At 32.3% G+C, this 22,549-nt stretch overlaps 2 protein-coding genes across 2 annotated transcripts; both read right to left on the bottom strand.

Annotated features, from left to right (window-relative positions):
• Positions 1-6,053: 6,053 nt before the first annotated feature.
• LOC112523801 (GDSL esterase/lipase At5g37690) lies at positions 6,054-8,064 on the bottom strand. Its single transcript, XM_025133480.1, has 6 exons — positions 7,803-8,064; positions 7,564-7,691; positions 7,315-7,441; positions 7,059-7,171; positions 6,491-6,740; positions 6,054-6,391 (listed from the first exon to the last, which is right to left on the bottom strand). The coding sequence occupies exons 1-6, from the start codon at positions 8,038-8,040 to the stop codon at positions 6,171-6,173; spliced, it is 1,077 nt and encodes a 358-aa protein (XP_024989248.1). The 5' UTR covers positions 8,041-8,064; the 3' UTR covers positions 6,054-6,170.
• A 375-nt stretch (positions 8,065-8,439) lies between these two features.
• On the bottom strand, positions 8,440-15,220 carry LOC112507536 (THO complex subunit 4D-like). The gene is made up of 7 exons (XM_025112176.1): positions 14,967-15,220; positions 12,965-13,203; positions 12,000-12,143; positions 11,832-11,900; positions 10,021-10,205; positions 9,061-9,120; positions 8,440-8,922 (listed from the first exon to the last, which is right to left on the bottom strand). Exons 2-7 carry the CDS (start codon positions 13,160-13,162, stop codon positions 8,718-8,720), a joined length of 861 nt encoding a protein of 286 aa, XP_024967944.1. The 5' UTR covers positions 13,163-13,203; positions 14,967-15,220; the 3' UTR covers positions 8,440-8,717.
• Positions 15,221-22,549: the final 7,329 nt, after the last annotated feature.

Below are 22,549 nucleotides of genomic sequence, written 5' to 3'. Positions count from 1 at the left end.
CGATTAAGAAGGGAGTTTGAGACTCTAGAGATGAAGATTGGCGAACCCATTGTGGAGTACTTTGGCAGAGTCATGACCGTGTCAAACGAAATGAGCAATTATGGTGAAGAAATGACTGAGGTTAAGGTGGTAGAAAAGATATTGMGAACACTTACACCAAACTTCAATTTTGTTGTGTGTTCAATTGAAGAATCCAARGATATGGATACGTTCACCATCGATGAGTTACAAAGCTCGTTGCTGGTACACGAGCAGAAGCTAGTCAAGAAGGAAGTCGAAGATCATGCACTAAAGGTTGAAGATCAGACCTATGGCCGTGTTTTCGGTAGAGGTGGTCGAGGAGGATCGATGAGAGGCWGAGGACGAGGAYGAAGCAGAGRACGTGGCAGCTTTGACAAATCCTCAATAGAATGTTTTAAGTGTCATCAAATGGGACACTTTCAGTTTGAATGTCCTCAAGAAGGCAAGGGGGTAAATTATGCAGAATTTGATGAGAACGAGGAACTGGTGCTTATGGCTCACATGAAGGATGATRTCGTGGCAAACAAGGGGTATTGGTTCTTGGATTCTGCTTGCTCGAATCACATGACAGGTATGAGAAATTGGTTCACTAGGCTGAATGGAAATGTCAGACACACCGTGAAGTTAGGAAATGGGTTGAGGCTCCAAGTAAAAGGCTTGGGGGATGTTCGTTTCGAAATAGGTGGCATTACTCAAGTCTTTACAGATGTTTACTATGTTCCTCAGCTAACTTCAAATATGCTTAGTGTGGGTCAGCTCCAAGATAAGAAAGTAAAGATGGTGTTTGACGATGGAGCTTGCTATGTTTATCATCCAACCAGAGGTCTGATCATGAAGTCAACAATGGCAAAAAATCGAATGTTTATAGTGAATGGATATCAAAAGGATATTACTGGTCATTGCTTACAAATAACAGACGATAATGCTACTCACGTCTGGCACAAACGATTTGGCCATGTGAATCACAAAGCCATTCGAACCATGCAGTATCACAATATGGTAAAGGGACTACCTCAAGTCTGCGGGAAAACATTGGTATTGGAAACTTGCAATATTGGAAAACAAAGCAGGATAGCAATTCCAAAGAAAGCAATTTGGAGGTCCACYCAACGGTTAGAGCTTGTGCACACAGATCTTTGTGGGCCAATTACACCAACGTCTCAAAGTGGAAAAAGGTAYGTACTTGTTTTTATTGACGACTTCACACGTAAGACATGGGTCTACCTACTGGGAAATAAAGGGGAAAGCTTTGAGCACTTCAGAAAATTTAAAGCTATGGTTGAAACTGAAGTAGGTTCAAAAATAAAGATGTTGAGAAGCGATAGAGGGGGTGAGTTTACTTCACATCAGTTTACCGATTTTTGTGAAGAAAATGGAATTAAGAGGCAGTTAACAGCGGCTTACACCCCACAACAAAATGGGGTGGCAGAGAGACGAAATAGAACACTAATGAATATRGTGAGGTGTTTGTTAGTAGAGAAACAGGTACCTAAATGTTTTTGGCCAGAAGCAACTATCTGGGCCTGTCACGTTATGAACAGGTGTGTGTCTAGAGYTTTGGACAAAAAGGWTCCTGAAGAATTATGGACCGGAGAGAAGCCAAATGTTGATTACTTCCGTGTGTTTGGATGTATTGGCCATGTTCATGTTCCCTCTCAAGTTAGAACCAAGTTAGATGCAAGAAGCCAGAAGTGTGTGTTGTTTGGCATTAGTATTAGATCTAAGGCCTACAGGCTTTACGATCCAATTCTAAAGAAAATAATCATTAGCAGAGATGTCATATTCGAAGAGGATCAACAATGGAATTGGGGTAAAGAAACTGCAGGGGAGGGAGAATTGATAATAGAATAAGAACCTGTTCATCAAGCTGCAGTTACAGATAATGAAGAAGATGCGAGTGAGAATATCGAACCGCAAGCTCTAGAACAAGTTCAAGAAAGTGATACTCTCATTCCTGATGAAGGTCCACARKCAARCAGAAACATTRCAGCCACAAATGATGCAGCTGAATCCTCTACCAGAATGAGAAGACAACCAGTTTGGATGCAAGATTATGAAACTGGTAAAGAGTTAGAAGATGAAGMTGAGTTTGCCATGTATACGGCTCAAGGAGAYCCTACTACTTTTGAAGAAGCAAGACAAGAAGCTAAATGGATGAAAGCCATGGAGGATGAAATAAATTCAATAGAAAAGAATGAAACATGGGAATTGGTAGACATGCCTGCTGAATCTGTACCTATTGGTGTGAAATGGGTATTCAAAACAAAGMTGAATGGAGAAGGAAACRTAGATAAGTACAAGGCAAGACTTGTGGTTAAAGGCTATGCTCAACAAAAAGGGGTGGATTATGAAGAAGTGTTTGCACCTGTGGCTAGGTGGGACACTATTCGAGCTATTTTAGCTATCTCTGCTCAAAGAAATTGGAGGGTGTTTCAGCTCGATGTTAAAAGTGCTTTTTTAAATGGTGAGCTCAAGGAGACTGTGTACGTTGACCAACCTCCTGGGTTTGTCAAGAAGGGAGAGGAAGCAAAGGTGTACAAATTGAAAAGAGCTTTATATGGATTGAAGCAGGCCCCTAGAGCCTGGTTCAATCGAATAGAGACATATTTCAAGAGGGAAGGATTCAAAAAAAGCCGATTTGATCATACTTTGTTTGTCAAGAAAGTATGGAATAATATTCTTGTGGTAAGTCTTTATGTCGATGATCTCATATATGCAGGAACAAATGCTATGATCTGTGAAGGTTTCAAAAGGTCTATGCAAAAGGAGTTTGAGATGACAGACCTAGGCATGATGAAATACTTTCTTGGTGTAGAGGTAAAGCAATCTGAAGGTGGGATTCAGATCTCCCAAAGAAAGTATATGAAGGAAATTATTGAAAGGTTCCAAATGCAAGAGAGTCATCCAGTAGGAAATCCAATTGTACCTGGTGCAGTGCTTACCAAAGAAGGAGGAGGGGAGGAGATTGATTCAACAAGGTACAAGAAGCTGATAGGCAGTCTTATATGTTACAGTTACAAGGCCAGATTTGAGTTATGTGGTGTATCTATTAGCAAGATTCATGTCAAAACCAAGGATGGAGCATCTGGATGCAGCAAAAAGGGTGCTAAAATACTTGAAGGAAACAGCTACTTATGGGATATGTTATGGAAGAAAGCCACATGACAAACTAAAAGTCTTCACTGACAGTGATTATGCAAGAGATGTGGAAGATAGAAAGTGTACTTCTGGCTACATATGTTTATACAACGGGGCTGCTGTAAGTTGGAGTTCAAGGAAACAAGAAATCGTCACACTATCATYTACTGAAGCTGAGTACGTAGCAGCAGCTAACTGTGCGTGTCATTGCAAATGGCTCAAAGGTTTACTTGAAGATTTGGGTGAGAAACAAGAAGGTGCAATTGAAGTTATGTGTGATAACACATCAACTATTAAGCTGTCAGAAAATCCGGTCATGCACAGGAGAACAAAACACATTGATGTGAGATTTCATTACTTAAGGGATTTGGTCAATCAAGAGGAATTGAAATTGGTTTTCTGTAATACTAAGAATCAGCTAGCTGATATAATGACAAAGCCAATCAAGTTAGAAGWYTTTTGCAGGCTGCGAGCATTATTGGGTGTAAAGGAAGTAAACTGAATTTGCTCAAGTTCAGTTTAGGGGAGGATTTTGAAGCTGGTGCACGTGTTGGGTTTTGCAACGGTCATATGACCAAGTCCTAGAGTCTGTTTCTTAGTTTGAATAAGTATTAGGATAGGTCTTGTTTGTTTCCTTATTTCTAGCTTTAGTTTGTTCCTTGTAAGCCTATAAATGGCAGCTCAATTGCTTGAATAAAATCATCACATTTACAGTAAGTTTTTGTATGCTATCACTTGGTTTACAACAGATTTATCTTAAAACTAGACAAGTGAATGAAGTTAGACCCATCAATTTTGAAAGGGAAATTTACACAGATATTTATTTTAGAAATGGGTCTTCTTTTAGCCATTACAAAGTGGTTTCTAAAATCTTTAAAATAAAAATGGGTTTTTTCACATTTCAAGATTCTAAAAATTTAAAAATTTTATTTTTAAAATGATTATTTGTGTCAATTTTGCATTTTGAAATCATTCTATAAGGAAGTGATCCCATACCTAAAATCAAGTTGACTTTATTTTCAAATTTTGACTAAGTTTGAATTTTATACATTTGAAAACCTTCATTAAATCCTCATCTTTTAAAAAATAGCTTATTAAAAATAATTGGCATATTCAATTATTTGTTATAATGTTTATTAAACATAGCTTTTAATTTTCAATTTTTTAATGGCATTTCAACAAAATAATAATCTTAGTCTAATTCTATTCATATCATTTTAAAATATTAGTACGTGACTGAGAAGAGCTATAAAATGAGAGTGGTTTAAGTAAAGAAGGTGTACGAAATATGAGTGGTATGTGACTGAAGAGGTATAAATAGCAACCCCTTTCTCACAATAATATAAGCATCCTCCAATTTGTTTGTGGGTCCTATTATGGACAAAGACCGAACAAGTGAAAATGATCATGATATTGTTTTCGACTAAAAGATTGAAGAAGACAAAGACGAAGCTAAGAGAATCTTTTCGTGATCTCCGACTCACGATTTCTAGGTATGAAAGTTGAAATGTATAAAAATTGTGTAAAGAAAGACGAAATGATATCAAGTTTTATAAATTTGTTAATAAAAGCGTATTTCGAAGTTGGAAATTTGGGAAAGTGGAATTTTATAGAAGAAATGCAATTTAGAAAAAGGACCGGTTAAGAGACTCGTTAAATCAAATCTTACCAGTTATGGATTTTCAGCCAAGGATCAAGATAAGTAAGACCATTCACACTTTAAAAATCCTTAAAAATGGTCCGAGTTTTGGCCATGGCATGTCGCATATATATTTTTGACCATCAACTTTTAAACCTTTTACAATTAAACCTATTACAGTTAAACCTGATGAAGACAATAAAGAGGTTTTGGTCAAATGGTATGTCAGTCTGTGATCTCTTAAGAGGTCAAAGTTCAAACCTCATAAAAAATAAGAAGGATATATGAGTTTATTTGTTTTATTTATTTACCATATATAAATATCATATACGTAAGAAAAAATTGTTGAAATTAATATTCATTTAATTTAGTTGATATATAAGAAGGGAAAATGGGAATAAATAAAATAGATGAATCATGTAATGATGGTGGAATCGGGTGCAGGTGAGTCATACGGAGACAATGGGTGGTCACTCATTCTTTTCAAAATCTGGATCTACCACCCCAACTACCATAAACATTTTATTACTTAAATTAATGCCAAATACTATCTTTAGAAAAATTAATAATAATAAAAAAGAAAATTACATCAAAATAAAACCAACTTTCACCTGATTTTTATTTTGGGGAATCAACTTTAAAAATCGTTATTTAGGGGTCTCTATCAAACTTTTTGTTTATTTAAGGGTCTGGTTGACCTGTTAATACTGATATCATCCAGATTTTTTGTCAACTAAGATATTTCATGTCATATTAATTTTTTATTTTAAAACTAATATTTCACGTCATATTTAAAATTGTAAAATAGTTATAGAAAAATAACTAAAATTAGTTTTTTTTTTTCAAAAATTAATGCAATAAAATCTATTTTTCATTTTAAATCTCGTTTTTTTTTTAAATTCATATATCAAATTGAAGATTTTTTCAAAAAAAATCCAATTTACCACGATGAAAATTATTTTTTACTAATGCAATAAAAAAATTAAATATCACATTCAAGATTTTTATATCCAGTCAATCCGTATCAATATTAAAGTTTAAATCAAATTTGACAAATCAAACCAAAAGTTTGATAGAGACTCTTAAATTGTCTGTTACCTGTTCAACAGGTCAACCAGACCCTTAAATAAACAAAAAGTTTGATAGAAACCCCTAAATGACAATTTTGAAAATTGATTTTCCAAAAATAATAATAAAATAAAAGTTGGTTCTATTTTGGTGCAATTTGAAGTTTCTAAATAGAACAACCATTTTAGTTATATATCCCACTAAATTAATTAATATATAAGACCTCTCCTTAATTTAAAACAAGCACCAAATTAACATCGTGCATAATTGTAACATGATATATTACTTTTGTACTAGCTAGCCTTCAATGTTTGGGTGCAGAACCATTTTGGGCAGCTCCAGCTGCTACAGGGAATAGTTTCGCAAAGAAACGATCGGCTAAAATCGCGTTCGCAGCATCGGATGGATGAAAAGCGTCCCAGAACACGTACTCTTTTCGATTGGTGCACACGTGTGCATACGATAAACACAATCCTCCTACCGCCGTGTCCACCCTGCAGCACGATGTATCCGATACCTTGAAACCTTCATCCATACACATGCAACAAATTAACTCACTAGTTTATCGGTTAACATTACATGGTTTGTCGAACATAGCCATATATGGATTTTAATTAAGCTTACCATATTTAGAAGGGTCATTGATCAAATCAAGAACGTCTTGGTAAGTGTCCGCGAAAGTAAGTTGCACGTTTTTGAGCCTGTAGTTGAGAACGTTTACCAATTTCTTCACTTTCGAGTTGAATTCAAGCACCCATTCGTTTACTTGATGTAAACATTGATTCGTTGTTGATTTTGCTCGCTGTGAAGGAATGCATCCAAGCGGTCCAAGTCCATGAAAAATCATCTTTCGCGCCCCGAGCACGTAAAGCCTCTTAATTCAAACACCAAGAATCATTCAGCATACAAATGTCAATTACTTGCAAGAACCATGAGATCCAACATATTATATTTAACAACTACAAATTCTGTGGCGTTCACGACATGTTCTCAAACTATACCAGATCTCATAGATTTAAAATGTGTTCATGACGTGTCATGTGAATAGTCTTTTTAAGAAAGTATTCACAATCTCGTTATAAACCATATTAACATTTTTTATTGCTTAATGGGGTCTCAAAGATCTTGAAGATTAAAACGTTATGAAAAGAGAAATTGCAAGAGTGTGCATGTTTTTGACAGAGAGACTCACCGTAAACTGTTCTGCTAACTTCAAGTGAAGAAGGGCTAGAAATTCGTCGTGGGTGTATTGTTGACCATCGGGTAGGAATGGCTGCAAGAAATTGTTGACGTAATCGTTGCTGCCTGCATGTTAATTCATTCAAAACACTAACTTAAACAATTGCATGTGATTTCACTCTCTCTCTCTCTCTCTCTCTCTCTCTCTATATGTATATATATATATATATATATATATATATCTGCTATAATTAATTAATTTGACTGACCCATTCCAATGAAGTAGATGGCATCATTTAAAAGCTTGTTTGCAGCTTGTTCTCCAACTTTCGCCTTGATCACCTTTGTTGTGTTCTCAAAGTAATCTATTTGATCATCGAAAGACAGTCTTTGAATCTAATGGACCAATGAAGAATTAATCTCAGTAAGAGAAACAAACATATACATATACATATATATATATATATATATATATACATACATATAATTAATAAACCATTGATCATGATCTATCTTACGAAATAGAGCCCGGTGTCATTTAGAATTCCAGCGCCACCAGATGCGTAGTTAACCCCTTTCAAGATCGCATCGTCGGTCGGGTTTAAAGAAAGATAAGGCGGTGGAGATGGAATTCCAAGCTTTTCAGCTGCATTTGAAGCAAAAATTATAGTAGAAAGTCTTAAACTTGTAAAATTATATATATATATATATATATATATATATATATCTTTAATTAATTAATTAATTGATTACGTACATATGATATCACCGATGGTTCTGCCATTACTAAAGCGGCCGGTGGGTTTTCCGTTGCTGTAATCAATACCATAGAATGGAAAATCTGATCTAGCAAGAGAGTATCTCAAGTAATTATTGTTGCCCACTTCTGTTAAAGAGTCACCGAAGATGAAGGTAACGAGCGAAGGAGCGGTGGCTGAAGTGTGATGGACGACTGCACTTATGACAAATGCTAGAACCAGGGCAGGTGTAGCCATTGTTGTTTGTTTGGTTCCAAGAAACATCATCAAGGTTTTATAGAAATTCGGGGGGGTTTTGGGTGGGATTTTATTTGAAGTTGGTGGTGTTGGCCAACTGACGTTCCGTGACTGCAGTCAGGTTTTGCTTTTGGATTAATTAGGGTTTCTATTTTTCTTTTAATTGGGTTGGAAAATATACCCATAAACAATCATGAGTTTAAATGGCATGGAAAGACCCGTTTTTCATCCAAAATACAAGATTAATTAAACTAATTTTCGTATCTAATAGTTGACTTACTTTGAAATTTTAATGTTTATTCAAAGTATCGGTGAGAACATTTCCCCTTGCAGATCGTATTATGTCAAACCAAAACATAGGACAAGAAGTTCTATTATTGTTGCTTCGCGCTGCTAAATGCACCAAAAACAGCAATTACCTTCAACAAATCTTACATCTCGACTCTAAAACCGAAGCTAATAATCTACATGACGCCATAGATCCAGGGCCTTAAAAGAATACAAGCATATAAAAGTGGACCCATTAGAGGCAAAAAAATTGGTTTAAAGAAAAACATACTAAAAACATTCCATCATTTGAAGCATGCAATCAAATCAAACCAAATACAGAAGTAGTTCACCCCTGACAAGCTTTTTGTACAACTAATATTGATTCCAATTCTCTAGAACATGAGCATCTAAGTCTGCATGGCATGGTAGCTCTCCAGTTCCTTGTCAAGTTCATCAGCAGACTTGTCTACCGCTTGCTTCCGCCCTCGACCGCGCCCACGCCCACCACTTTGTCCCCGCCCACGGCCACGCCCACCACGACCACGGCCAATGCCTCCTCGCATGTTGGTCATACCACCACGGGCATTCCGTATACCTCCACGGTTTCTCTGACTTAAAGACAAAAAGACCAATATACCAATAAGCTCATAAAAGACTAGGTCTACGTATAGTTGTAGTGGAAACAGGATAACTATGATAACCGTAGGCAGACAAAAGAAACAAGACGAAAAACCTTCACAAAATGCTTACACGAATGCACGATTGGTTGCAGTAGCAGCAGGGGCTCCTCTTCCCCGACCAACTCCAGACCTGCATGGGATGATAAAGTAAACATTAGACACCAACATCAAGGAGCCTGAAACCTAATTCTCATGAAAGTTGAATAATGTGCATTCTAAATCACAAATCTACAGAACATCAAATAAAGAAAATTCTATAAAGCAATTTTGGTTCTTCCAGTGCATAAAAGGTGGGAAATGTAAAACAAACCTGTTGCCAAATGATGCATCAATAACATACCCAAGCTTTAATGAAACAATTATATAAATATTTATTTGCCAAACTAGATTGCACAATAGAAGTTAACACTTTTGAAATACCAGACGTAGATCCACCCTCCAACTGAAATCATTCCCACTACTTGTTCAAATACACCAATTCTTTGAAGGGAAGCAGGTCATGTCAGCATACTAAGCAAGGATAACAATTGATGAGAATGGACACTGTTGCAGTTATGAACACAGGAGCCAACAACAAATAATTGAAGAGGACCCCCCCGCCCCCACACACTTTTACAAAAAAAAATGTCAATATTTTAGCGGATTAAAGATTTTTAACTAACTGAAACATGATAAAAATGTTTGAATAACAGCCAAGAACCCGCTGACTTGTAGTCCAGCAATCTTTCCCATGCATCCAATTAAAATGCCAGAATTTCCATCTTTACATGTCCAGATCAATTGATGGTTTTGCTCACAAGGTTCCCTTTAGTTTGAAAACCAGAACTTACTTTCAAAAGCAGAGTTACCTTTATTTGTCATGAAGGATTAGTGTTAAAAGTTGACCAACAGCAAAAACTACTATTAGTATGCATGAAAAGCCCATTGTTGCAATCTTCATGAAAGAAACATAGTAGAACTCATTGAAAATAGAAGAATGTGACAAGTGCCACAAAAGAAGGGAAAAACAAGTATGAGAAAATGGACATACGTCATCACAACGGTCCTCTGCCCATTTAGACCTCCAACCACATTCACACGAGCAGAAAGAGGAATCTCAGGGTTGGAGCCTTCAATTTCAATCTTCATAGGCCTCCCGTCCAATTGTACATTGTTATACCGCTTAAGTGCTTGAAATGCATCACTTCTTCGAGCAAACAGGACTTCAGCTGAACCCTGTAACAAAATAAAAGGTGGTGAGAACTAGGGTGCAAGAGATTACTAAAATTACTCTTCACATGTGCCAATTCCAAAAAAGCAACAGAAAGCAGAACTTCAAATTACCAATTCAACATAGTAAATTATATGGCTATCCAAGTACCTATGAAGTGAAAGGCTAGAGTCAAATAAAAAAGCATCAGAGCATGCATACATAGGGCTGTAAACGAACAGAACATTCAGCGAATCGTTCGTGAACCGTTCGGCGGGAAGTTCGTTTATGTTCGTTTATTTAGTAAATGAACGAACATGAACAAATTTTTTTGTTCGTTTAGTTAAACGAACGAACATGAACAAGAGTCTCGTTCGTTCATTTATGTTCGTGAACGTTCGTTCATTTACCGTTCGTTTACGTTCGTTTATATTCGTTCGTTTATATATTAAATTTAATATATAATCTTTTAATTATATACTTTGAATTCAAATAATATTTATTTATGTTCGTTTAGCCCGTTCGTTTAGTCCGTTCGTTTATGTTCGTTCGTTTACGTTCGTTTAGCATGTTAATGAACGAACATAAACGAACACGAACATACCTGATTTCTAAACGAACGAACACGAACACAAAGATTTTCGTTTGTTTACCGTTCGTGTTCGTTCGTTTGTTCGGTTAAGTTAAACGAACGAACATGAACAAGCCTCCGTTCGTGTTCGTTCGGTTCGTTTACAGCCCTATGCAGCATACATAAAAAACTTGCATCCATGAACTTCTCTTTGTTTTGCCTTCATAATTCATGTATGTGTTCAACTGCTTGCTTCTAAAGGTGCTTTAACTAATATGCATGCACTCTTATCGGAACACAGCGAAGATATAAATCTGAAAGACTGTAACAGCAGGCATTCAACTATCATTCAGAAGATAACATTAATTACTTACTGTACGTACGTCAGATATCTTTTAGGGAGACTGAAAAATCTATTGAGAGAGAAATGAGAATGCATATTGATTAATTTGCATTACAGAGGTCCGATTCAGCTGAACATATTTGCATTAGTACGAACTGGCAAATTTTGCCACAATACAAGAACCATGCAAAAAGACAAGGGTTTAGTAACAAAACAAACCAAAGAGAACCGATAATGAAAAAAGAGTCATCCTCAACGGTTTACATTAGAACTAACATTGGAGGACAAAGGCTACAATTCTAACGATAAACATGTATATTCCTCAACTGCAATAGCTTCAAACAATCACACACTCCCCACCCACCCAATAAACAAATAAAAATAAAAATTCATTTCAAACCAGCAGACTCACGAATCAACAAATATCATCCTTAAAAGTTAATGTATTCATGGAAAAAAATCCTTGGATTTCTTCATCTTGGCAAATTGGTTTTGTCATTAGCAATGGACATGCAACTTATTAGACCAAACATGCAAAACTATACAAGAAAAGTGAAAGCAATCACATAATTAACTGTTAGATCTACTCCGTATCAAAACCTCAGGCATAAAAACATCTTAGATGTTAAGAAAAAGATATGTGTGTATTAGCACAAACTCCAATAAGTACACATCTACTTCATGATGAGCCTAGTAAACATCCATTTATATTGAACCCAAGAATTGTTAAACACTTACACTTGGACGGCCATTTTTGTCGTAATGAATTGCATATCTTTTCAGCTCTCCAATCTCAGAAAAAAGTTCCTGGGTTGCAAATAAAATCTATTGTCAAGAAACCATGTGGAGAACTGGCTTGGATGAGAGATAAGATGTCCATCTAAAAACACATTGCTTAAAATGTACCCTGATGTCTTCATTCGTCACTCCAATGTCCAAGTTGGAAACATGTAATTTTGCACCATTATCAAATCCTGGCAGACCAGCTGCTTTTAAACTCTCTTCAAACAAATCGCGCTGCCAAGCTGAATTCTTTGGTCTGCGGAAAGACTGGAGCAAGCATACCAAAAAAAAAGTCCAGGTTGGGACAAACGATGTCAGTCTATACCATAATATAAGATAATTCACCGTTCTTCATGAGTTAATCATTTATCATGGTATCACGAATGAATCCAGAAACAGTCAAATACTGAAATGACGAAATATTCTAACATTCAGGTATATCAAGCTACATATATGGAATGTAGATGGAAATTGGTGGCTAAACCCACTTCATAAAAACTTGTGCTATTGTAGAGAAGATGGCTCCAGTTCTGAAGTTCAGCTAAGAATCCTCTTTGCAAAAACGCCATAAACTAGGAGAGTAACTGAAAATCTTGCCAGTGAGATATCCAACATATGGCAATAGAATCCATCATAAACTCCCTCTTTAGAAAACCAGAAGAATAATGCGGCCACAAGTAGATAGAAATGATCAGATATAGGTATAGCTATTTTGGTCCCTGTATTGTTAGCAGATGTTATACTGTTGTGGATTCTTGGTAGTTTGACATGATGAAGCTCCTTTACATGATATGCTAGGGAGTAGCAGTATAACACAGTGACCCATCATAGGACTCTGTTTCATCGAGCAACTACATCAAGAAACCCTGTATACAACTCATAGTAGGGGACCATGTACATCACGGAACAGATGAACTAGAAGATGATAATTCTTTAGTTGCAGATCCAACATGAACTTCTCCATGAACAAAATAGTGTCAAACACCCCTCATATTTGAATTTCTAATGCAATTTTATGAGGTCCTCATGTTTGTATTCCTACTGAATTCTCTATCAAATGCATAAGATATCCATAGATTTGAGCTTGCCTTGGCAATAGTATAAGCTGATGGCCGAGCATTCAACGCGAGGGGACCTCTGCGAGGTGGCCCTATGGGTCTTCCACCACCAAATGACCTTCCTTGACCTCGGCCACCACGAGCCCTACCTCGGCCTCTGCCTCTGCCTCTATCAGTATTACGCCTGCTTTTAATCATATCATCAAGTGTCATATCCAAAGCGGCCATTGGAAGAATAATGTGCAGCCTTACTTTCGGAAATTAATATCCTGTCAAACACCAAAATCACAAGTGAAACAAAGATATGTATCTCCTTGCAATGACATCATGGAACGTGGTTATACACTATGAGAATATGCACCATTAGTTGACCATATAATGGAAGATATATTACAATACAGCTACCTTAGAACGGTTTATATGCACAGTACAAAATACCATCTACGAACACAAAATATACACAGTACAAAATACCATCTACAAACACATCATATGTGCAATACAAAATACCGTATAAGAGCACATCATATGCACAGCACAAAATACCGTCTAAGAACACATCATATGCACAGTACAGTAGCATCACCGCATATACGACTGGAGTTTTAACGGGTCATGATTTCATTAGTGCTAGCAAATATAATTGTTCACATTTACAAATCCTGAATTTCCAGGCTTATATTGTTGCAAATAAACTAATCTCACATCCCAAGTTAACTAGAAGACATGTAGCACAGTTCCTCTTTTAACCTAAACAGCCACTAATATTGGGACATCTTTGTCCAAATACCAGTTGTGAGTTAAAATTGGGAGTCTCTTAAAAGTCATTAGTTATGAGTTAGAACTATGCGTCCTTAGTAGTAAGTTAAAACTATGCGTCCTTAGTAGTAGAGTTCGCTGTTACAGCAGTCAAAATCTGAAATAGCGGTCAGGACCATGATTTGATATAGCAGTTATCGTGATGGTAAAGCATGGTATAGTGGTCCACAAATAGCGGTTCATGTAGTAGTTACAAGTATTTATAAATGTATGTATGTATACATAACATATTATATATATTGAAGATAAACAGGAGAACACGTGAAATAGAAGAGATGATGAGCAATCGATGTTGGAACTTGGAAGATAATGTTTTTGTTGTGAAAAGAAGATGCAGAAGAGTAGAAGACAATGCACAAAGCTGGAATAGAATAGATCTAAAGAGGAAACGAGAATTTAGACACTGATAATGCAAATCTAAATCAGCCCTCTAGCTCATCATCCCTTAATTGAATTCTCTAAACCCTTCAACAAGCCAACTGAAAACCCAACCCTGAATTGCGGCTTTCATTCCACTATTGCAAATAAGATTTGCAGCCCAATTCCCGTCATTAGCACCGCTATTAGTGGAACCGCTATTTCCCCTAGTACCGCAAACTAAATATAACACAGCAGTTAACAGCATAGTAGTAGACTACTGATGATTTTGCAGCATTATGATCCAGAGAAATATTCTAGAATTCTGTGTAGTGAGTTGGACTCCTGTAACCCCTGGGAAGAATGAGTATGATTATGTACAGCCGTACAGGTTTATGTGTAGGCCAGACAAGGCCTCACAAATTTAAATGCGAAATCTGTGACATCCCATCATGCCCCATATCAGCAGTGATTTAGAGTTGTCAATAACACCTTGGAGGCTTGGACTGCTAATAAAAATATATAACGGCTTTAGTTGACTTGAAGGTTGTTGTGTTAGTTTGCTACTTCGGAGGCAAATAAAAATATTATGAACTTTTTTCACCTGGATTGGCTGAATAGCTAGCGTGTAATAGTTGCTATTGCTGGAAATAAATAAGCTCACGTCTCAAAGTTAAAAACAAACAAAAAAATCAAAGTCCGTCGTGAAAAGGATCAATTAACATTCAAATATTTACAACGCAACAGGCAAAACAGAAAAACTAATTGGATTTCGTATCAATCTAGTGGTCAATTCATATAATTACACAAAAACAAACTATAGAACTTACAAGATCGATTAGCAAAATAAATTTACCTGAAGATGGTCGCAAATCTATGGCGTTACGATCAATGAGCACCAAATCTGTGATTTCCGTTAGGTCACGTCGCAGAGAACCGATGTCGGAGAATGTATGCAGGCGGGAGAGCGATTGTATGGTGAGGAGCAAGAGATGCACCTGTATTTTATGGCTACTGATACTGACTACAGCTTGAAGAAATCCATTTGGGGATTGAATAAATGGGATTGAATTGAAGTAGGGTTTGGGTGGAAAGTGGAATCGAAGATTTGACGAAGAAAACTTGGAGAAGGGGCGAGGGTTTTGTACAGCGTTCGGGCCTTTCGTGGGCCGAGACTACTTTCCCTTTCCTTTATTTCCTTTTCTACGAAACTTCGCCAACGCTAAAAAGGAAAAATTGCAAAATAGGACCACATTTTATTTGATTCTTATTTTGGAAAACCAATTTTTAAAATCGTTGTTTAAGAGTCTTTATTAAAGTTTTTATTTATTTAAAGGTCTGGCTAATCTGTTAAATAGGTAATAGGTAATTTAAAGGTCTTTATCAAACTTTTGCTTTGATTTACCAAATTTGATTTCTTTAATATTGATACGGATTGGTTATATATAAAAATCTTGACTGTGATATTTAATATTTATTTTTTATTGCATCAATTAATTTTTTCTATTAAATTAATTTTTTTATTGCATTAGTAAAAAACAATTTTTGTTGTGGCAATTTGGATTTTTTTTGAAAAATCTTCAATTTGATATCTGGATTTAAAAAAACGAGATTTGAAATGAAAAATATATTTTATTGCATTAATTTTTGTAAAAAAAAAACGAATTTTAATTATTTTTCTATAATTATTTTGCAAGTTGGTTCCCCAAAATACGAATCAGGTGCAAGTTGATTCCCCAAAATGACGATTTTGAAAGTTGGTTCTCCAAAATAGGAATCAGGTGAAAGTTAGTTTCATTTTGGTGCGCAATTTTCCTCTTAAAATAACATTAAAATTGTGAGTTTTTACTTTGTAACACCAATTTTCCTTTAGAAAAAAAATATTTACGGACGTTTTGGAGAGATCGGTCTTAAAAGAAATTGTTTGGTTTTATATAATATAATAATTTTATTTTTTCTAGAAATTCAAAAAATTTCTTTGAAGTTAAACTGGAGGGAATGAAAAGTCATTTACATCTCCATTTTGTCAATTTCATTTCGCAATCTCAACTAAATATATTTACTATATATTCTTTTAAATGAAAGTCCAAAAATAAAACTTAACAAATTTTCTTATTTTAAATGGCTCAATGTTTAAACTGTTTTTTTAATGAAAAAACCATTAAACTTTCTCATTTTGAATAATTAAGTTCTTAAGATTTTTTTAATGAAAACTCATTGAACTTTCACATTTTGAATGATTAAGTTCCTTAATTTTTTTTTTTTACAAATAAACAAACCATCAAGCTTTTTACTAGCATGTTAAAATAACTTTGTGGATTAAAAAGATGTAGGTAACCTATTCGTAAAAATGCAATGGTTTATTTATTAAAAAAAATATTATGGGATTTAATCAATTAAGACAATAAAATTGAATAGTTTTTTCATTCAAAATGATAATGCTTAATGGTTTTTTCATTCACAAAAATAATTTAGTAACCTAATCATTTAAAATGAGAAAGTTTAGTAGTTTTTTTATTCAAATAAATAATTTAGGTACTAAACCATTCAAAATAAAAAAGTTTATTAGGTTTTTTTTGGAAATTTTCCCATTCTTTTATTATGATAAATTGTAAACATGTAATTGGATTTGGGTTCATTTACAAATCTAATCATAGTACAAACTAGTTATTTGAGATGTGTTTATAAAAATGATGAAGGTTACTAATTATAATATGAATTTTTATTGAATACTATAAAATGATTAAAATATTCATCGAACCATATATTTATTATACTATAAAGTAGTTATCTGAATATTCATAGATGCAAAATCATAAACACTTCAAAATTAATATTATATACCATATCATTTTTACATATCATCGTAAACCCATTCCACCTTGAAACAACATTTTTGCTTTTGGGAAGTGTTTGGTTCAGGCTGGGGAATGAAAACGAAAATAAAGATGAAAATGAGAATGACTTTTCATCCCCCTAGTTTGACCTGAGATGGAATTTTAGGCTTACGAGGGAATGAACCAAACAGTTTAATATAGACATCATTTGAGTTTTTATGTTTTATCATTTTAAACTTTAGGACTAAAATAAACTTTTATGAACCATCAATCTTAGAAACAAAAACCTATATTGATTATGGTTTGAGATCTTATTCTTATTTTAGAGACGAGGAGTACTTAAAATTAGTGGTTGTTTGTTTACCTTTTAATAGTTTATTTAAAGAGGCAACCCCTGAATCGTTAAGATGTGAATCTTGTTTGACAAAACAAAAGTCTGTCTCTTAATGGTTCTAAAACTCTCTGAATGATTTTGTATGATGAGTCTCTATTAACCATTTAGCGTCCTAATTTGGTTGTAAACAATTACCAAACAGTTATATTTTATTTTGCACTATATTATGAGAACTTGTTAATCATCTATACTATATTATAAAGCATTTGACAAAAACTCTTAAAAATATTTTATATGCATAAAGTACAGTTTATTAATGCATATTACTTAAAATTCAATATTACAAGTAAATTGTGCATACGCACAACTTATTAAAGCTATACGATTGAATTCGTGTAACTAACTGCGAATAAACATAATCAAATAGAGGATAAACATCTCATTTTAACATATAAAAAATCTAAAATACAATTAAGATAATTATTGAGTTATAACAGAATATTTAATTATTATATTTATAAAAAATATTATTAAGCCTAAATTAAGTTAATTCGTTACGTTAAATTAAATTATAATAAAAATCTATAATATACTATAAAGCATCTAACAAAAACTCTTAAAACATTTTTTTTATGCATAAAATACCGTTTATTAATACATATTACTTCAAATTCAATATTACAAGTAAATTGTGCATAAGTACAACTCATTAAAGTTCTAACTTCTATGCTTGAATTCGTGTAAATAACTGCGGATAAACATAATTAAATAGAGGATAAACATCTCATTTTAAAATATAAAAAATCTAAATATAATTAAAATAATTATTGAGTTATAACAGAATATTTAATTATTATTTTTATAAAAAAAATATTATTAAACCTAAATTAAGTTAATTCGTTACATTAAATTAAGGGTATTTGGGATTGCTTTTCTGAAACAACTTATGTTTTTCTACAAAAGCACTTGTTAACTTATTATAAATCAGAAGGGTTTAACTTATTCAAAAGCTCCTCGTTACCGGTTTGACACCAGTATAAGTTGTTTATCCAAACACTTAAAAGTGCTTATTACCGGTGCCACACCGGAATCAGTCAATAAGTTATTTTTATAAGCAATCACAAACACCCCTTAATTATAATAAAAAAATTGAATTAAAAAAAATAAACAAACAAGAACTTTTAATTAGATAATTTGATACTAATATTGATATAATTTTTGCAAATTTATATTATATTCAAAAATAAAAACACTATTGATTTCTCAAAACCACATAAAATTGTATTATATCGACATGGATAAAAAATAAAACGAAACATTGAAATAGAAATGTGTCTCGATGCATTGCACGAATACCCTTCTAATTTTACACTAAATCATTCAACAACTACCAATTACCAAACAGCCATACACCAAATCTCTCTCTCTCTCTCTCTCTCTCTCTCTCTCTCTATATATATATATATATATTAAAAAAGAAAACACTATGTATGATGTGGCATCTTCTAAAGGCTAAGAGCTTATTTATCATTTTTCTCCTTTTTTTTTGTTTTTTAAAATACTAATCAAGTTAAAGACTTTTATGTCCCTACAAGCAAATTGTATGTTTCATAATAGATGAAATCATTTGGTAATTTTGCCAATAAGTTTAACCTCCCAAACTATTCATGTTCTTGATAAGCATTTACTTAAGTTTAACCTCCTAGACTATTCAACTTATTGACAGACACTTCTTTTATTTTTTTATTGAAATTTATTTACCTTCTCCAACTTTTTATCTCTTCCTCTCTTTATTTTTCAATCTCTTCCTCTTGATTTAGTTTTGGCATAAATTACTATCAAGAATCAGGTGATTATGTTCTTAAAAATCTATATCTATATATATATTAAAAGAGAAACCAAGATTGATGACTTGACTTCTTCTAACGGTTAGAAACTTATTTATCTTTTATTTCATCTATCCTCCTTTAATCTTTATTTTTTTTTTAATTTCACATTCTAATTGTTTATAAACATTGATTATTTATTTATGTTTGCATTTAACACAATCCTTTCTTTTTCCCTAACTCTTCTTCATGAATTGTTCATCATTCAATCTCTTTTTTTCTATCTCCATCACTTGATTTGTTTGTCATTTCATTTTTCTCCATCTCCATCACTTGATTTGTTTTTCATTTCATTTTTCTCCATCTCCATCACCTGATTTGTTTTTCATTTCATAAATTGTTATTTTTCAACAAATCTATTTTCAAGTTTATTTCGAGAAGACTAATTCAGATATGCATTCATTTTTATTTTTGTTGGGATTTTAGAATTTTGTTTTTTTCACCTTTCTCTTCTATAATTTTCCTAAGTTTTCTCAATGAAACAGAGAGTTTGTTCTTGACGACAAATTTAGAGTTTTCATTTACTTTTTATATATAAGTTACATATAATAATTTAATAAACTTTTAAATCTGTATATATATATATATATATATATATCTATAATCTATAAGTAAGCACCAAAAGACATGATATGGCACAATGTGGATTGAAAATTCCAAAATATTGAATTGTAGTTAACTTTGTCGATTTCACATTGATAAAAAAAATGATATATTGGAACATTAAGGGTGATTATATAAAGAAAATGATGACAACTTTTTTCTTTACATGGTTTTTTTATTTATGATTACTTTAATTCATTTTGGATTAAATAGTTATTTTTAGTTACAAATTTCTTTGTGTTGATTTGATATTCTATTTTGTTATACAATTAATACAATATGCTTATTTCATTTGTTTCGTTATATCTTTGTATATATGAAAGTAAGAACCAAAAGAAATGAAATAACACAATATGGATATTGAATTATGGTTAACTTTGTCTATTAATTGATATAATCTTTATCTTTATATATATGTATATGTATGTGTGTATAGGGACGAGTAAATGAAATTAAAATTAATATATAAATAAGATTATAATCAATGTACATAATTAGATACTTATTATTAACTCTCTCATTAGTAAATGAAATACTTATTACATTTAATATCACTTATGAAATTAATTAAAATAAATAAATATAACACATAGATAAAATAATTATTAAAATTAATATAATATTATATACATATATACTTATAATCAATACGTAAAATAGAAAATTATGACAATCAATGTATAAAATTAAAATTAGAATCAATATATAGCTAAAAACTTATTTCAATAAATATAGTAATATAAAAGATAGAGACAACTTATAGTTTCTCTCTCTCTCTCTCTCTCTCTCTATATATATATATATATATATATATAATCAATTTCTTATTTAAGCTAAAATCAAACTCTATATATAATTAGCACTAGAATCAATATAATACATATATTTTATTTTACATAATTTTATTAAGACCTCTTCTTTTAGAATTTTTTTATAGAGAAACCAAACTATGAACCGTTTAAAACAAATATAAAAAACTCTAACAAGTCAAATGAAAAAAAATAACAATTCAATCAGACTCCTATGTATCAGGAGTAGTCATAATACTATTGTTCCACTTTGTGCAATTGCATGTAGGAAAAGAGGAGTTTTAAGGAGTTTTTCATCAATGATGCAAATGAGTATATTATGAATAATACGAGCAAATTGCAAAAATATTCAACACTTATATCAAAGTAGGTAACAACACAATATTTGTTTGGTGAATATAAATATTTTATGAGAATATATGTAGGAGATAAATTGATATGTATTATGACAAAACAATTCTCATAATACACCTCATGATTATAATCAATATTTTCACATATTTTTTAAATAATTTTGAACCAATTACGAAGTTTGATATAATAAAAGATTGTTATATAAGACTTATTGATATATATATATATATATATATATAAAGATAAAGAACAATCAATAATGATAAGGTTGATTCATATATTAAAGTAATTATTGATTATTATTAATTTAATATATAAACGTGATCATCGATTCATTTAGCTAGCTTAAATAATTTTAAAAAAATTATTGTCATCGTGCAGTGCACGGTATCAAACACTAGTTTTAGATAATAAGTAATATCTTATAAAACAAATTTAATAAAAGTCTTAAAGTCTTAAAATACCAAATGACCAAGATATATTTTATATCACTTTTTCACCCCCTCCTCTCCTTACATACACTCACCCTCTCACAACCGATTTTTTAAAAATTATAATTTTAAATTTACATTTTATACCCCTATAATTAGTTAATTAATTTACTTTACGTTTTTTACTTTTAAATGTTTCATTTTAAACCTTTATCAAATTAATATACATAATCGTATATCACAACCGATTTTTTTAAAATTATATTTTTAAATTTACACTTTATATCCCTATAATTAGTTAATTAATTTATTTTACGTTCTTTACTTTTAAATGTTTTATTTTAAACCTTTATCAAATTAATATACATAATCGTATATCAATAAAAACATGTTTAAAAAAATACGTTTTTATTATAACAAGTTACATCATTATTATATATTATATATACTGTAAAAAAATATTTTTAATATTTACGATTTATACTTTTATAGTTATTTATTTATATATATACTATATATTTTGGGATTAGGCTGTCCAAACTGTATAATATGTTCTGAATTAATATGTTCTTGGGTTTTTTTGAAATATATATATAAATGTATTAATTCAACCTTAATCTGAGTTTCTTTCTCTGGACAAGAAAGAGGGTAATTTTTTTTGTCTTTTCATGACTTATGATCTGTCAAATTTGTAGTTTTCTTTATTGGTTTTGAGTGTTTATCTTAAAACTCAAGTTTATTGGTTATTTGCTCTTGGTGTAAATCAAACATATTTGTGGAGTCGTTTAAATATGTTGGATTTTAAATATATTAGATTTTAAACTGTCATACAAAATTTTCTATCGATAGTCTATAATTGGAACCATAACTCTTATTTATTCAAATTGTATTAATATGTAAAGACCAAGTGTCACATATATCATCGTTATATTTTATCTTATAAAACCAGTAAAACTTCAAAATCGTTAAAATTCATGACTTCTGCCACAACTAGTAAGTAATCAAATAATGTTATGGAAGGCAAAAGTAGTTTTTTCGTCTTTCAATCCAATTCCAAGGTGCCATCGTTTTTCTGGTTTGAGGTACGTGCGGATACGACGTCGTAGCAACTTCTTCCATCTTCTCTTGATGCCTGTGTGTTTACTTCTTTTTCCGCCAATTAATTGAAGCAGTCCCACCTTCCCA

Source organism: Cynara cardunculus (assembly GCF_001531365.2).
Source record: "Cynara cardunculus var. scolymus isolate 2C chromosome LG 1, CcrdV1, whole genome shotgun sequence".
Taxonomy (NCBI): domain Eukaryota; kingdom Viridiplantae; phylum Streptophyta; class Magnoliopsida; order Asterales; family Asteraceae; genus Cynara; species Cynara cardunculus.
This window is presented reverse-complemented; position numbering and strand designations above follow the sequence as displayed.

Excerpts from the sequence above, each read along its gene's own strand:
- LOC112523801 (XM_025133480.1), bottom strand. The coding sequence starts at position 8,040 with ATGGCTACACCTGCCCTGGTTCTAGCATTTGTCATAAGTGCAGTCGTC. Across the intron at positions 6,741-7,058 it reads AGTTAGCAGAACAGTTTACG|AGGCTTTACGTGCTCGGGGC; the intron begins GTGAGTCTCTCT and ends GTTTGAATTAAG. Across the intron at positions 6,392-6,490 it reads CAATGACCCTTCTAAATATG|GTTTCAAGGTATCGGATACA; the intron begins GTAAGCTTAATT and ends GTATGGATGAAG.
- LOC112507536 (XM_025112176.1), bottom strand. The coding sequence starts at position 13,162 with ATGGCCGCTTTGGATATGACACTTGATGATATGATTAAAAGCAGGCGT. Across the intron at positions 10,206-11,831 it reads ACAAAAATGGCCGTCCAAGT|GGTTCAGCTGAAGTCCTGTT; the intron begins GTAAGTGTTTAA and ends ATTTTGTTACAG. Across the intron at positions 8,923-9,060 it reads GCAACCAATCGTGCATTCGT|TCAGAGAAACCGTGGAGGTA; the intron begins GTAAGCATTTTG and ends TTTGTCTTTAAG.